The sequence below is a fragment of the Loxodonta africana genome, chromosome 7 (assembly GCF_030014295.1).
Source record: "Loxodonta africana isolate mLoxAfr1 chromosome 7, mLoxAfr1.hap2, whole genome shotgun sequence".
NCBI lineage: Eukaryota > Metazoa > Chordata > Mammalia > Proboscidea > Elephantidae > Loxodonta > Loxodonta africana.
This window is the reverse complement of record NC_087348.1, coordinates 30,117,318-30,134,106: the sequence shown is the minus strand read 5'-3', so window position 1 is coordinate 30,134,106 and position 16,789 is coordinate 30,117,318. Positions and strand designations below refer to the sequence as shown.

Genomic DNA, 16,789 nt, shown 5'->3' with positions numbered 1-16,789 from the left:
GACATAAAAATGTGCCATTATTTTGTTGAAACATTTCAGCTGGTATTTCTTCAATTCCTGGAGCCTTGTTTTTGGCCAGTGTCTTCAGTGCAACTTTGACTTCTTCCTTCAATACCATCTATTCTTGATCACGTGCTACCTCTTGAAATGTTTGAATGCTGATGGATTCTTTTTAGGACAGTGACTCTGTATTTTTTCCTTTTTTTTTTTGGTGTTTTCTGCGTAGTTCAGTATTTTGCTCATAAAAAAAAAATAGAAACCTTCAAAATTGCAACTTGATGCTTGATTTTTTTATTGTTTTTTCAGCTTGAGAAAAGCCAAGCATGATCTTCCTTTTTGGTTTTTGAACTCCAAGTCTTTGCACATTTCATTTAAATACTTTACTTTGTCCTCCTGAGCTGCCCTTTGAAATCTTTTGTTCATGTCTTCTACTTCATCATTTCTTCCATTTGCTTTAGCTACCTGACCTTCAAGAGCAACTTTCAATCTCTCTTAACATTCATTTTGGTCTTTTCTTTCTTTCTCATCTTTTTAATGACCTTTTGTTTTCCTCAAGTATAATGTCCTTGATTCATCCCAAATCTTGCCTGGTCTCAGTCTTTAGTGTTCAGTTAGTCAAATCTGTTCTTAAGGCGGTCTCTCAATTCAGGTGGGATATACTCAAGGTCATACTTTGGCTTTCATGGGCTGTTCTAATTTTTTTCAGCTTTCACTTGAACCCACCTATGAGCAATTGATGGTCTGTTCCAAAGTCGGCCTCCAACCTAGTTTTGATTGATGTTATTGAGCTTTTTCTTTGTCTCTTTCCACAGATGTATTTTATTTGATTCCTGTATTTTCCATCTGTCAAGATCTACATGTGTAGTCACCGTTCATGTTGTAAAACAAATGTTATTTGCAATGAACAAGTCTTTGGTCTCCGAAAATTTTATCATACAATCTCCCAAGTTGTTTCTATCACCAAGGGCAAATTTTCCAACTACTGTTCCTTCCTCCTTGCTTCCAACTACCACATTTCGATCACTAGTAGCTATCAATGCATCTAGACTGCATGTTTATTCAATTTCAGACAGCAGAAGTTGGTAAAAATTTTCTTTTTCTTCATCTTAGGCCTTATTTGTTGGTGAGAATTAGTAATTCATAATGGAAATGCACATACAGAATAAAGAACTTCAGACTTTGATAAAAACAGTAAAATACTTTATTATCTGTGACCCTCACAAGTATTATGTTCTTAGGTACTGCAAGAATTAATGTATGAAACTGAACACAGTCAATAATATATCAATTTTCTCAATCTCTTTTGAAGTCTTGGATTATATTTCTACTTCTGTGACTATTTTATCTTTGGTAATTATTTTTTATGTTTTTAATAGTTAGCTTCCACTTTACTTTACTCTTTTTTACCCAATAATAATAAGAAATATAATGTGTATGTCTTTAAGTCTTCCAATTTTTTTTTTTGCAAATTGTTTGAGCTATTCTAGTTTCTTTGCCCTTCAGTTAAGTTTTGGTATCAGTTTATTTATTTCTTCTGCTGGGATTTCTTCAAAATTTTGCTCAATCTCTAGATCAGTTTCACATCTTCAAAATATTGTGCATTCCATTTCATAAGCAGGTTATATCTCCCCATACGTTTGTCATTGATTTCTTTAATCAGTGTTTTGTAGCTTCTATCATGCCAATCTTGAATGTTTGTTTAATTAATATCTAAATATTGCATGTTTTTTGATTTATTGTAAATTATACTTTTATTTAAGCTTGCAATTGTTGATTGGTAGTATGCAGAATACAATTTGATTATGAATGTTGACTTTGCAGATTATGACACTGGTATCATAAATTATTAGTTCTAATAACTTTCACAGATTCTTTTCTTACAGAAACAATCATGTCACTTTCAGACAGATGTGATTGTATTCCTTTGTTTCAAATAAGTCTTTTTATTTATTTTTCTTACCTTATTGCCCAGAGTGGTACCTCCATTATGCTGTCAAATAGATGTGGTAAGAGCAAACATCCTAGCCTTGTTTTTTTTCCTGTGGGGTAATATATTTAATCTTTTCAAGATTAAGTATGATGTCAGCTCTAGGTTTTTATAGATAATCTGTTATCATTTTTTAATAAAATTCCCTTGTATTCTCAGTTTCCTGAGCATTCATTTTTGTTTCATGAATGGATAGGAAGTTTTGTCAACTATATTGTGCATGAAGTAGATGATCATTTATTTTTTCCTCCTTTATTTTGTTGATATAGCAAATTGGATTTATTGATCTTTAAATGTTAAACTTGCCTTGCATTCTCAAAATAAATCTCCTTTGGTCATGATGCATAATCCTTATTATGTTTGTAGTATAAGTTTTGTTAATTTTTTCAGGGAGTAAGGCATAAATTGCCTTAAACATTGTAGAAAATAGTTATTATGACAATAAAAAGGAGGAAAATGAGTAAAATTATAAAAAAAAAATTTCGTGGGCTGGTCCATAATTAATTTTCTCCTTTGTATTTATTAGCAAAGCAAACAAATCTGAAGTTTTTGGGACATCTAACATGGACTGCCAAAAGAAGAAACAAACCTGTCCTGGAAGAAGTGCAACCAGAATGCTCCTTAGAAGCAAGGATGGTGAGACTGTGTCTTACATACTTTGGACAATTTGTCAGGAGGGATCAGTTCCTGGAGAAGGACAGCATACTTGGCAAAGTACAGGTTCAGCGGAAAAAAGGAAGACCTCAGGGAGGGGCATTGACACAGTGGCTGCAACAATGAGCTCAGGCGTGGCAACGGTTGTAAGGATGGCGTAGGACCGGGCAGTGTTTCGTTCTGTTGTGCACAGGGTCGCTATGAGTCAGAACCAACTTGACGGCACCTAGGAACAACACAACAATATCTCGGTAGAGTTAAACAAAAAGGTTTTTTTTTTTTTTTTTTTTTTTTTTTAATGCTCATAATACCTTAGTGTATTTCTTGTGTCAAAAACTTAGTGTTTTTTGTTTGTAACCAAGTGGAAGGGGTAATTATGATGGTCATGGTCAGAGATGCAGAATGAGAAGTCATAGTGAAAAGCTGGAGCTGAGGAAGTCAAGGAAAGGACTTGGGAAGGGGAGATCCTCTTCTCAGGAGGTGAAGTGTTGGATTAACAAGAGGCACTTGCCTTCTAGGGAAAAGTCATTGTTGTTAATTGCCATCGATTCTGCTCTGACTCACTGTGACCTTATGTACAGCAGAAGGAAATGTTGCCTGGTCCTGTGCCACCTTCATGATCATTGGTATGTTTGAGTCCATCATTCAGTTATTGTATCAATCTATCTTACTGAGGATTTCCCTTATTTTTGCTGACCCTCCACTTTACCAAGCATGATGTCGTTTTCTAGCCGTTGATCTTTCCTGATAATGTGTCCAAATTAAGGGAGCTCGATCTTGCCATTCTCACTTCTAAAGAGTATTCTGGTTGCATTTTTTCAAAGACTGGTTAGTTTGTTCTTCTGGCAGCCCATGGGAGATACAATAGTCGTTGCCAGTACGACAATTCATATGTATCAATTCTTCTCTTCTGTTTTATATTGTCCGTCTTTCTCATATACATGAGGTGATTAAAAAGACATCCATTTTGGTCTTTACCTTCTTTCCTGTTTTTTAATGACCTTTTGCTTTCTTCATGTATGATGTCCTTGATATCTTCTCACAACTCTTCTGGTCTTTGGTTATTAGTGCTCAATGAGTCAAATCTCTTCTGGAGATGGTCTCCAAATTCAGGTAGGATATAATGAAGACCATATTTTGGCTTTTGTGGACTGCTTCTTGGTAACTTTCTCTAGTTTAAATTATATATTAGACCCACACACACACATAATATATAATATATATATTACACACATAATATATATAAATATATATATTATTTATTTTTGATTTGCTGAATATCCTTGTGTGGTATGTTGCTCCTTTTGATCTGTATAATTTCTATGGTGGAGAGCTCTTGATGTTTACATTAATCATTGCATTGCACAATATATTGCATAGTTTCCCATCTTAATCTATATGAATGGCACAACATAAAATTCCATGGTCCCCAACCTTTGCAATTGAATGTGGTGCTTCTGCTTCTCCCCATTGTATCATCTAGTAATGTTTTACCCATGCATACAATGAAACACTCAACAAACAAATGGATCACTCAAACATTATCTCAAAGAAGAGAGTTTAATTTCTATTAAAAAAAAAAAAAAGAACAAGTTCAGTAGTGGGACCTGATGGCTCTCACTGGTTCAGTAGCTCAGCAAAGTCCAAGTCAATATATTTGCCAATATCTTGTCCTTAAATTAAATTCCCCCAAAATTGAGCTTACACAGCAACAAAGTCCAAAAAGCAGAAGATGATGGAGAATAAATCTCACAGATCTCCGTTTGTAAGGAAGTAACTTCCATCTTGACAAGCCTCTTAATTCTACTTCTGTCTTTACTTTTTAAAAAGCGGCTGAACTTCCTGACATTCCCCATTGCATATTTATTATAAACCTGCCCAGACTATGTCCTGGATCCATTTCATGATGGCTGTCCATTATTTGGTTTGAGCAAGTCACAGATTCAAAATGAATGGATTAGCTTGCTGAATCAATTTATTAATTCATTGTCTTTATTGAATTATTTTCTTTCCCAGTCACTGTCCTAGGTATTCACTATTTTGTAAACTCCACTACTATTTCTCTTCTTTTAATCTGATACCTGTCACAGTGAAGTTTTATTATTTTTCATCTCAGGAATGACATCACTGAAGCAGAAAACTGACATTAAGAGATAATTTAGAGTAGCTGTCACGAGCATGGAAACCCTGGTGACACAGTGGTTAAGTGCTACAGCTGCTAACGAAGAGGTCAGCAGTTCAAATCTGCCAGGCACTCCTTGGAAACTCTATGAGGCAGTTCTACTCTGTCCAATAGGGTCACTATGAGTCAGAATAGACTTGACAGCAGTAGGCTTGGTTTTTTTTTTTTTGCGGGGGGGTAGGTTATGAGCATGGAAACTGGAGCTAGTGCATGGTTGAAACTTGGCTGTAATGCTTAAGTCCTCTGTGAACATGGACACTTATTTATCCTTGATGAGTTGAACTTGGATAATTTATGCACCCTCTCTGAAACCCCATTTTATCTTCTAAAAAGGAAAATATTAATAGAACTCACCTCACAGAGCTGTTGTGATGATTAAATTAATTAAAACCTGAAGAATGACTATAATATAGCATTCAATAAGTGTAAAATATTATTACCTGGTAGTGCTTATGACCATCTTAACCTTCAAATTACTTCACCCTTTAAAAATATTTATGTTCACTTGACAATATAACATGCACCTTTTTCTCAGATTCTAATTAACTATTTTTATTTAAATTTCATTGGCTTCAAAGTGGATTTTATTTCATGACTGTGAATCAAGAAAATAATTTAGACTCTAGTAGCTTCAATAAAATCTTAGAAATTTTAAAGGAAAAAAAAATACATGGAAAAATTTGAGGAATAACATGCAGCTACTGTCCATAAGGCAAGATAACTCTATCCTTGCTACTTAACAGACCTTACTTAAATTGAAAATGCAGCATGTTGCAAACTATGGGATTAACTCTCTGTTTTCTTCTCACAACAGGGAGAATAAAAATATAGCGCATAATCAATATTGACCAAAGTTTAGGAATACCAAACCTGTGAAAGAAGGCAGCAAACTTAATTCATCATAGAATATCCTGTTGTCCACGGAAACAGCAAAAAATAATTGAATAAACATTTAATTTTTTTTGTCATATAGATAAGGAACTATAAAAACTCATGAAGCAAAAAATATGATTATTTAATAGGAACAACCTGTGAAGAAAGAATTGTAAAACCAGGAAACTCTAGGGTGGCCGTCAAGAAATTTATCTTAATTGATGTATATTCTGATATAGGCAAAATGGGTTGATTAAAACAAAGTCAGATGCAGAGCTGACCCTGTGGATTGCTAAGTTGCAAGGTATGTTGAGTTAACAGATGTCCATGTAAAAGTAAAGGCTTTAACCAGTAAAGAGTGAAGCTCCAAGGTCTGGAATGGAACATTTGAGTAAATTCGGATAATTGAGTGCTTTAAATCTTCACATACACTGAGACTCCTTGCGACTTGGTCCAGATCTAATACACCCCTCAGAAGAATAGGAAGGATAAAAAGGAAGACAAGGGCTTACACAAACATACACACAAACACTAAAACACATGCTGACATTGCAAAGTTTATTAAAGAGTTGAAAAAAATACCAGAATCTTTGTAACTCCACTTTTGTACCTAGTAATTTTTCCCACTCCCACTCAGCATATCCACTCTCTTTGCCTGATTTCACGGTTTCTAACATATTCTGATAAAGCTAAACCTACTGCCATCAAGTAGATTCCATCTCATAGCAACCCTATAGGACTGAGTAGGACTGTCTCATAGGGTTTCCAAGGAAGTAAATTTTTATGGAAGATGACTGCCACTTCTTTCTCCCATGGAGTGACTGGTGGCTTTGAATCACTGACCTTTTGGTTAGCATCCAAATACTTTAACCACTGTTCCATAGGACCCCAAGATATTCTTCTATGCTATAAATTTTACCTAATTATTATGTTTGTGACCCACCTCACCTCTCCCCTTCAAGGAAGGCAAATATTCTGTTTTGTTAATCAATGCATTTACAGCACTTAGAAGAGTAACTGGCACATAGAAGGCAATTTATGAACATATGTTGAATATATTTGTGCTCGCTATTTCCATTGGAAAAAACACAGACAAGGTTTGAAGTCCATAATGTAATTTGTAAGAACCATATGTTACATCAAACTTTAGAAAATACATTGCTTATTTTTTCCCATGTCTTAAGTATGGCATCTTTTACATCTTTGTTCCTCAAGCTATAAATCAAGGGATTCAACATGGGAATAACCAGAGTATAAAATATGGAAGTCACTGTATCAGTGTCAAAAGAGTGACTGGACTTGGGCTGAATGTACATAAAGAATAAAGTCCCATAGAACACTACCAGCACTGTCAGGTGGGAGCCACAGGTGGAGAAGGCCTTGTACCTGCCCTCAGCTGAGTTCATTCTGATAATGGCTACAAGAACCAGCAGGTAAGAAACAACAACTATTAGGAGAGATGAAATCAAATCAAAAGCTACTAAGACCAGAAGGATTAATTCAATTTCATGTGTGTTTGAGCAGAGCAAAGAGAACAAGGGGGGAATGTCACAGTAGAAATGACTGATGACGTTATAACCACAGAAGGATAAATCAAATATCTTTATGGTGATGAGAAGAGAAACAATCATGCTGTAGAGATAGGGGATTACCACCAGCACCCAACATGTCCTTTGGGACATGATGACTGTGTAGAGCAGAGGGTTACAGATGGCCACATAGCGGTCATATGACATTGCTGACAGAATAAAAAGTTCACTAGTTATGAACACAATAAAGAAAGCCAGCTGTGTAGCACAAAAATAAAAGGAGATTGTGTTCTCACCCACAACAAAATTTACCAACATTTTTGGTCCCACAGCTGTTGAATAACCAAGATCAGTGATAGCAAGGTGTCTGAGAAAAAAATACATGGGTGTTTGCAGTTTGAAGTCTATCTTGGTGAGGATGATGATGCCCAAGTTGCCCACTACTGAGATCACGTAGATGATGAGAAACAGCCCGAACAATGGAGCCTGCAGCTCAGGGCGGTCTGTGATTCCCATCAGGATGAATTCATTCAGCACAGTTAGATTGTCTTTGTCCATCTTGGTCCATCAGGAAGCCTATTCTGGACAGAGACATCAGCATAGTCACATATTCATTTGCAGTATTATCTGGTAGATTTTCAGTATACAAAGCCAGCATACTAAATAAGAAAAATCCAAATTTCCAATGTAAGTATTTAAAGGTAAACCAATCTCCCACAACTGACTCCCCTGCTCCTAACAACAACACATAGAGATAGAGGTGGAGGAAGAAGGATAGGGAGAGATGAAAAAGGGAGAGAAAGAGAGAGCTAATTGGTTATAAACTGGGAAAAAATTTGCTCCCAAAGAACATTTGTCAATGTCTGGGACATTTTGGATGTCCCAACTAGGAGAAGGGTACTATTACTATCTCATAGAGGCCCGGGATGTTGCTAAACATTCTAGTATGTGCTGGGCAACTCCCCACAATGACAAAATTTCCAGCCCAAAATGTCAATAGGGCTGAAGTTGAGAAACTCTGATATAGATACATACATACTTATACATAAACATTTAAATATAAAAACCTGTTGCCATTGAGTGGATTCCAACTTATAGCGACCCTACAGAATGGAGTAGAACTGCACCACAGGGCTTCCAAGGAGCAACTGTTAGATTCAAACTGCTGACCTTTTGGTTAGCAGCCATAGAGCTCTTAACCACTGTGCCGCCAGGGCTCCAAATTTAGATATGCATAAAAATACACACACACACACACACATATACAAGTATATAGATGAATTAAAAATAAAGAAATTTAAAAATTTTAGGTGTTTCATATATGAATGGTTACTAATGTCATTTATATAATGACAAATACATAATGAGATTAAAAAATTATAATACACATGTTAATTACATTATAGAAATGCTAAAGTGAAAATTCCCAAAATATAGGGAAGTGTTTAATATGCCTTACTTCAACACATAGTACTATGAAAGCCCTTCTACCACAGGAGATAGAGTGAAACAGTACACTTGACAGGTATTGAACACAAGGAAAATCTACTGGATCCTGGAGGGGATTATTTGCCTTTATACAGGGAAATATCCCCGGTGATAGACACATGCACGTATGTTGTTGTTGTTGTTAGGTGCCGTCAAGTCAGTTCGGACTCATAGAGACCCTATGTACCACAAAATGAAACACTGCCTGGTCCTGAGCCATCCTTACAATTCTTGTTATGCTTGAACCCATTGTTACAGTCACTTTGTCAATCCATCTCATTAAGGGCCTTCCTCTTATCCGATGACCCTCTACTTTAGCAAGCATGATGTCCTTCTCCAGGGACTGATCCCTTCTGACAACATGTCCAAAGTATGTAAGACACAGTCTCACCATCCTTGCTTCTAAGGAACATTCTGGTTGTACTGCCTCCAAGACAGATTTGTTCATTCTTTTGACAGACCATGGCATATTCAATATTCTTTGCCAACACCACAATTCAAAGGTGTCAATTATTGTCCAGCTTTCACATGCGTATCGTGCAACTGAAAATACCATGGCTTGTGTCAGGCATACTGTGGTCTTCAAGGTGACATCTTTGCTCTTCCACACTTTAAAGAGGTCCTTTGAGGCAGATTTACCCAATGCAATGCATCTTTTGATTTCTTGACTGCTGCTTCTATGGGTGTTGATTGTGGATCCAAATAATATGAAATCCTTGACAACTTCAAACTTTTCTCCATTTATCATGATGTGGCTTATTGGTCCAGTTGTGAGGATTCTTGTTTTCTTTATGCTGAGGTGCAATCCATACTGATGGCTGGGGTCTTTGATCTTCATTCGTAAGTGCTTCAAGTCCTCTTCATTTTCAGCAAGCAAGGTTGTGTCATCTGCATAATGCAGGTTGTTAATGAGTCTTCCTCCAATCCTGATGCCCTGTTCTTTTTCATATAGTTTGGCTTCTCGGATTATTTGCTCAGCATACAGTTTGAATAGGTATGGTGAAAGGATACAGCCCTGACACACACTTTCCTCACTTTAAACCAGTCACTAGCCCCTTGTTCTGTCCGAACAACTGCCTCTTAATTTATGTACAGGTTTCTCATGAGCACAATGAAGTGTTCTGGAATTCCCATTCTTAGCAATGTTATCCATAATTTAATATGATCCACACAGTCAGATGCCTTTGCGTTGTCAATAAAACACAGGTAAACATCCTTCTGGTATTCTCTGCTTTCAACCAGACATCAGCAATGATATCCTTGGTTCCACATCCTCTTCTGAATACAGCCTGAATTTCTGGCAGTTCAGCCATTTTTGAATGATCTTTAGCAAAATTTTGCTTGCATATGATAGTAATGATATTGTTTTATAATTTCCACATTCAGTTGGATCACCTTTCTCGGCAATAGCCATAAATACAGATCTCTTCTAGTCGGTTGGTGAGGTAGCTGTCTTCCAAATTTCTTGGTATAGTCAAGTGAGCACTTTCGGGGCTGCCTCTGTTTGTTGAAACATCTCAATCAATATTCGTCAATTCCTGGAGCCTTGTTCTTTCCAATGCCTTGAGTGCAGCTTAGACTTCTTCATTCAGTACTATCAGTTCCTGATTATATGCTACCTCCTGAAATGTTTGAGCACTGACTAATTCTATAGGCTTTGTTATACCTCCACTGTAGGTTATCAAATAAGATATTTAATCTCTTTATCCACATCTTCAAAATGGCCACTTCCTTTTAGGATTGTTGAATAGATAAATTAGAAATAAATATTTTGATGTGTTTACGTTGCTGGGAAATAGCTCTCAAATATCAACTATATAGTGTTTTGTTGAGCCGTATAATGACAATGTTTCAAAGATGCTTACGAGCACTTAGTCTCTGAAACAAAGTGAGAATATTTGAAAAAAATAATTTGAAGAAAAAAGGAGGGGAGAATGCACATAGAACTGAATCTGAAATCCTGATATTTTGCGATGAATTTGCCATTGAATAAAGGTAGGACCTTGTAAGTGTCACTGAAACCTTCTGGATTTGGGTAAAATATGGAAACAGTCTATGTTTTTACCTGTAATGAAGCCTCTCTCTTGACTCTCTCATGCGATTCTTAACATGGCATGGTGAGAACAATTTAAAGCCTTTTTTTTCAGCCTTGGAGATTCTCCCTGAGGAGATGGCAAGCAATTTGTTGTTGGTTCCTGAAGCATTTGAAAGCTTGACAAAAGACCTGGGGTTGTCTGTTAATTGTCCAGGAAAATTTGTATTCACCAGTGAGCAAGGTTTTCTTCATGAAGTGTGTATGCACACCTGTGTTTATCTATTTCATCTATTCTTACATTTTATTCCTTGCTAACTTTCCGTTTTTACCACCAAAGGATCAGGATTAATACATTGTATCTATAAAACAAAACTATCAATATTCCCCATTTCTGCAGTGGTCTCTTCAAATGGATGACAATGTGAAGTAGTAAACACTTTCTTATTGCATTATTTAAAAGATTTAAATTCAGTAAAATTAATGCATTGTGCATATGTGAGGTGTCACTTGTTTGCTGTTGCTATTGTTGCTGTTATTGCTAATTTTTTCAGGGTTTTTTTTTTTTTTTGACCTCAGTAACAGAAATGTGAGCCTTCTTTCTCATTTCATAATTAATTTCCATTATCTGTCTATTGAGGTTTTTTTGCCTGTTTGTTTTATTTTCCATCATATTTCACTATTTTATGTTTCTCATTGTTTCCAATCCTCATTCCAAAACATCTTTCTCACCTTGATACATGTTCTGCTGTGCTTGACATAATGCTCTACCATATCAACACACTCTCCTCAAGTGGGATATTTTGTGTGTAACGTTTCACCATGAATACGTGTTTACTGTGCTATAAATCTTTTTGCCACGTTTTGTCATTGTAAATATTTGTAATATAGCCTTTTCTTTTTTTTTTGCCTTTTCTTTAATAGGGAAACCTTGGTGGCCTAGTGGTTAAGTGCTACAGCTGCTAACTGAAGGGTCGGCAGCTCAAATCCACCAGGCACCTCTTGGAAACTTTATGGGGCAGTTCTACCCTGCCCTATAGGGTCGCTATGAGTCGGAATCCACTCTACGGCAACAGTTGGTTTTTTTTTTTGTTTTGAGGGGGGAGTTATTCTTTAATGGAAGGCTCTTTTGTGGTAGAATGTTCAAACACTCACTGCTAACTGAAAGGTTGCCTGTTTGAACCCAGAAGCCATTCGGGGAGAAAAGACCTGGCCATCCACACTCATTAGAGATCACAGCCTAGGCAACTCTATGGGGCATTTATACTCTGTACTATAGGCCGCTATGAGTCACAGACGACTCGAAGACACCTAATAAAACAAAAATTCTTTAGTGGTATATATTTTGTTACCTCCAACAGAACATTGTCTGACTTTCTTTCTTCAGGCATGTCATCAGGAAAGACCAGTTTTTGGAGGAGAACATCATATCCGGTGAAGTAGAGGGCCAACGAGCATAAGGGAAGCACTTCATGAGACGGATTGACATAGTGGCTGCGACAATGGATTCACACATTCCAATGATAGTGAAACTCTGTGGGGCAGTTCTACTCTGTCCTACAGGGTGAGGACAGCGCAGATCCAGGCAACGTTTTGTTCTGTTTTACATTAGGTCGCCACGAGTTGGGGTCACTCAATGGCAGTTAACAACACCAACCTTTTGTGATGGACTTTTTTAGCTTCACGTGATTCCATGGAGGTCCATCCCCACTGTTGTGTACATCAATAATTTGTTCTTTTTTACTGCTGAGTGTTATTTCATGTATGGATTTAGTAAACCTGGATTCATTCATTCACCCACAGAAGGACATTTTGAGTTGTTTCCAGTTTTTAGCTCTTATAAATAATGTTTCTGGGAACATTTGCATAAGGGTTTTTGCATGAACATAAGTTTTCATTCCTCTGGGATAAATGTCTAAGTGTGGGTTGTTTTAATTTTGACAAAGTCCAATCTATCAATTTGTGCTTTTCATCCATATATTTGCGTGTAACAATATTTCAGTGGTTTATTACCGAGTGGTGTTTACTTGCGGGAATAGACCCCTGTTTATCCGTCCTCAGGGAGAGGAGCATTCGGTTTCATTCTAGTTTTTGATTATCACAAATACAGTTGTTATGGACATTTGTATATATTTCTTTATACGGAAAAGTGTGTCATTTCTCTTGGGTAGATATGAGTAAAATGGCTAAATTTTATGGTAGTACTGTATTCATATTTTTAAGACCCTGATGCTTCAAACAAATCATTTTTTAAAGTATTTGCACTATTTTAATTTTCCACTAACAGTTTATGAATGCTCCATTTCCTCCACACATTTACCAAACAGCTGATATTCTAATAGATGTATAGAGACATGTCATTAGGGTTTTAACTTGAAATTCACTGAAGAATAATGAACTGAACGTTTTTATGTACTTAATTTACCAACTATATGTGTCCTTTGGATAAGTGAATGTTCATTTTTATGGTAATTTTTGTGGACTGTTTCTTTTCTTTTTTTTTTTTTTTTTTGCTTTTGAGTTGTGAGACCTCTCCCTGTGTATATTATGGAGTCCTATGGTTAAAGAAATGGTGACTAACCAAATGGTTGGCAGTTCAAGTCCACCAGCTGCTGCTTAAAAACCCTGTGGGGCAGTCCTACTCTTTTAAATTGGGTTGCTATGAGTCGGAATCAACTTGATGGCAACGGGCCAGCGGGGGTATATTATGGACACAGATCATTTATGAGTTGTATTATTTGAAAATGTTATGTCCCAGAATATAACTTGTTTTTATACTAATGTCTTTTAAAGAGGAGAAGTTTTAATATTTCATGTGGTCAAACTTCTTATGGATTTTGCATTTGGTATTATATTGATGAAATTCCTAAACGTATCTATAGGGTCATTGAAAACCCACTTAAAATCCAAACAGCCTTAAAAAAAAAAAAAAAAAAAAAACTAATAAGCTGAAAGTAAATTTATTAATAAATGTTAACATTTTAGTCCTATAACTGTATTGTAGAGTCTATTAGATTTTTTTACATTAAAAAAGTCCTCTATTAACAAATTTTCTCTTCTTTTTCAACCTAGATCCTTTCTATTTATTTATTTATGTTTTTATTGACATACTGTATCTCCTAGAACATCCACTAAAATGTGGAATAGATTTGGAAAGAGTAAGTTTACTTGCTTTGGTCCTGGTTTTACTAAGAATGTATTCAGTCTTTCAAACCATGTATGATCGTAGCTGTAGGTTGTTTATGGGTACCCTCTAACAGTTTGAGGAAGCTCCATTTTAATACTAATTTGGTCAAAGTTTTATCACAATTATTGGGATTTTAAAAACTATTTCCTCTACATCTATTTACATGACATTGTTTGCCATTTCTAATTTGTAATTATGGTGAATGTTATTAATTGATATTTTAATGTAAAATAACAATACATTCCTGGGGCACACCTAATTTGGTGTACTATTACCTTACATATGGCCAGGCTCAATTTCTTAAATTTTCCCTTAGATTTTTCACACATGTGTTCTGTTGTTTTCTTTTAATGCCTTTGTCTGAGTTAGATATCAGGGTAAAGCTATTCTCATATAAAAATGCAGATATACCCTTCTCTTAGGTTTTGTGGAAAGTTTGTGTAGAAATAGCTAATTTTTTTTCCCCCTAAACACTTTAAAGAATTTCTCAATCAAACCACTTGGACTGGTTGGGAAGGAGGTGCATTTTAAATTTAAATTTCCATTTTGTTACCTCTTCATAAAATATATTTTTCCCGTGTGTTTTCTAGTCTCTACATACATGGAAATATATCATATCCCTCCTTGTACGGACCTCTTATGCAAGGATATATAATTAGAAAATGACTTCTAAACAAGGGTAATTATTGCTTTCTGGAGAGATAAGGATAGCAATTTATGAGACAAAACACACAATCAGGAAGCAATATCAATCCAGGACAAAAAAAAAAAGAAAACATCCCAAATTTTCTATGGCTGGCCTCAGTAAATTTATCTTAACTGATATAGCCACTGACAGAGAAAAAAATGGGCTGCTTTGGACAAAAACCAGGTACTGAGATGATCCTCGTGAACATAATAACTTTATTTTGTTACTCTTTATATTAATATTACAATATAATAATAACAAATAGTAACAAAGTAATCATGTTCTAAGGGTTCACATATGAAAGTAAAGGCACCGATGATCAAAGAGAGGAATTTCAAGGTTGAGAGAACAGACATTTGAGCAAATTCAGATGGCTGGGTATTTCGTATCATCCCACTGCCCTGAGCCTTCTTCCAATCAGAATTAGCCACCCCAGGGCAGAGAATGAGAAATAAAACAGAAGGTGTGCATGTGCAGTCATATACATAAACACACAAACACATACTTTATACATTTTTTTTCCTACTAGATGAGGAAAACACCAGATACTTGAAACTCTTCCTGTCCTGTATCTACTACGATTTCACTGTCCTACACAATATATTCACTAATCTTCTTTTATTTTTTAAAAATCTATCACCCCCAGCACATTCTAAGATGCTATAAAATTTCTTAATTATTATGCTTATAGTGCATCATTCCTGCTCAAGGAAGGCAATACTTTTTACTGTTCTGTTTATTAATCTACTTACAGCTCTTAGTAGAGTGGTAGAAGGCAAGGTAGAAATGTATGTTTAGCTAATCTGTGCATTTGTGCTTGCTATTCCCTTTGGAGGCACACAGAAAAACGTTTAAAGCCCATGACATAAATTATGAATCGTAGTATAGTAACCTTTGAGAAAATAAATTGCATAATTGTCCTAAAGTCCTATGTAAGGCATATTTTACATCTTTATTCCTCAAACTATAGATCAAGGGATTCAACATGGGAATAACCAAGGTGTAAAATATGGAAGCCACTTTATCAGTGTCAAAGGAATGACTGGATTTGGGCTGCACGTACATGAAGATTAAAGTCCCATAGAACACTACCACCACAGTCAGGTGGGATCCACAGGTGGAGAAAGCCTTGTGTCTGCCCTCAGCTGAGTTCATCCTGAGAATGGCTACAATGATCAGTATGTAAGAAACAAGAATTGTTAGGAGGGATGAAATCAAATCAAAAGCTGCTAAGGCAAGAATGATCAACTTGATTTCAAGTGTGTTTGAGCAGAGCAAAGATACCAAGGGGAGACTGTCACAGTAGAAATGCCTGATGACACTATAGCCACAGAAGGATAAATTAAAAATCTTCATGGTGATCAGAAGAGAAACAAATGTGCTGTAGAGATAGGTGATTGAAACCAACACCTAACACGTCCTCTGTGACATGATGACTGTGTAGAGCAGAGGGTTACAGATGGCCACATAGCGGTCATAGGACATTGCTGACAGGATAAAAAATTCACTATTTATAAACATAATAAAGAAAGCTAGCTGTATAGCACAAAAATTATAGGAGATTGTGTTTTCATTGACCACAAAATTGACTAGCATTTTGGGTCCCACAGCTGTTGAATCACCAAGATCAGTGATAGCCAGGTGTCTGAGAAAAAAGTACATGGGAGTTTGTAGCTTGGAGTCCATCTTGGTGAGGATGATGATGCCCAAGTTGCCCACCACTGAGATCATGTAGATGATGAGGAACAGCCCGAACAATGGAGCTTGCAACTCTGGACGGTCTGCGATTCCCTTCAGAATGAATTCATTCAGCACTGTTAGATTATGCTTGTCCATCTAGAAACCTATTGTAGAAAGAGACTTGAGCATCATCAATAGCTTTTATGTAGTATCATCTGGTAGGTTTTTAGTATACAAAGCCAGTATGTCTACTGTAAATTCAAAGTTTTCATTTTAGGATATTTGAATACATATACAACTTCCACAAATTTTGCACACACGTATACACATATATGTGTTAAATAGATTGGTTGAAACATTGATAGATGAAACAAAAATGAATAACATGTTAAATATTTACATGTAAGGTACATGGATATTTATTGTACTCTGCTTAAAACTTTTGTCTTTTTCATATACATAAAAAAAGTGTCTAAACATTTTGCATTC

The 16,789-nt window shown here is 35.9% G+C and overlaps 1 protein-coding gene and 1 pseudogene across 1 annotated transcript; both read right to left on the bottom strand.

Annotated features, from left to right (window-relative positions):
- Positions 1–6,185: 6,185 nt before the first annotated feature.
- On the bottom strand, positions 6,186–7,994 carry LOC111749287 (olfactory receptor 8K3-like). The gene has a single exon (XM_023542611.2). It carries the CDS (start codon positions 7,781–7,783, stop codon positions 6,836–6,838), a length of 948 nt encoding a protein of 315 aa, XP_023398379.1. The 5' UTR covers positions 7,784–7,994; the 3' UTR covers positions 6,186–6,835.
- Positions 7,995–15,423: 7,429 nt separating this feature from the next.
- Positions 15,424–16,456, bottom strand: LOC111748972 (olfactory receptor 8K3-like; annotated as a pseudogene).
- Positions 16,457–16,789: the final 333 nt, after the last annotated feature.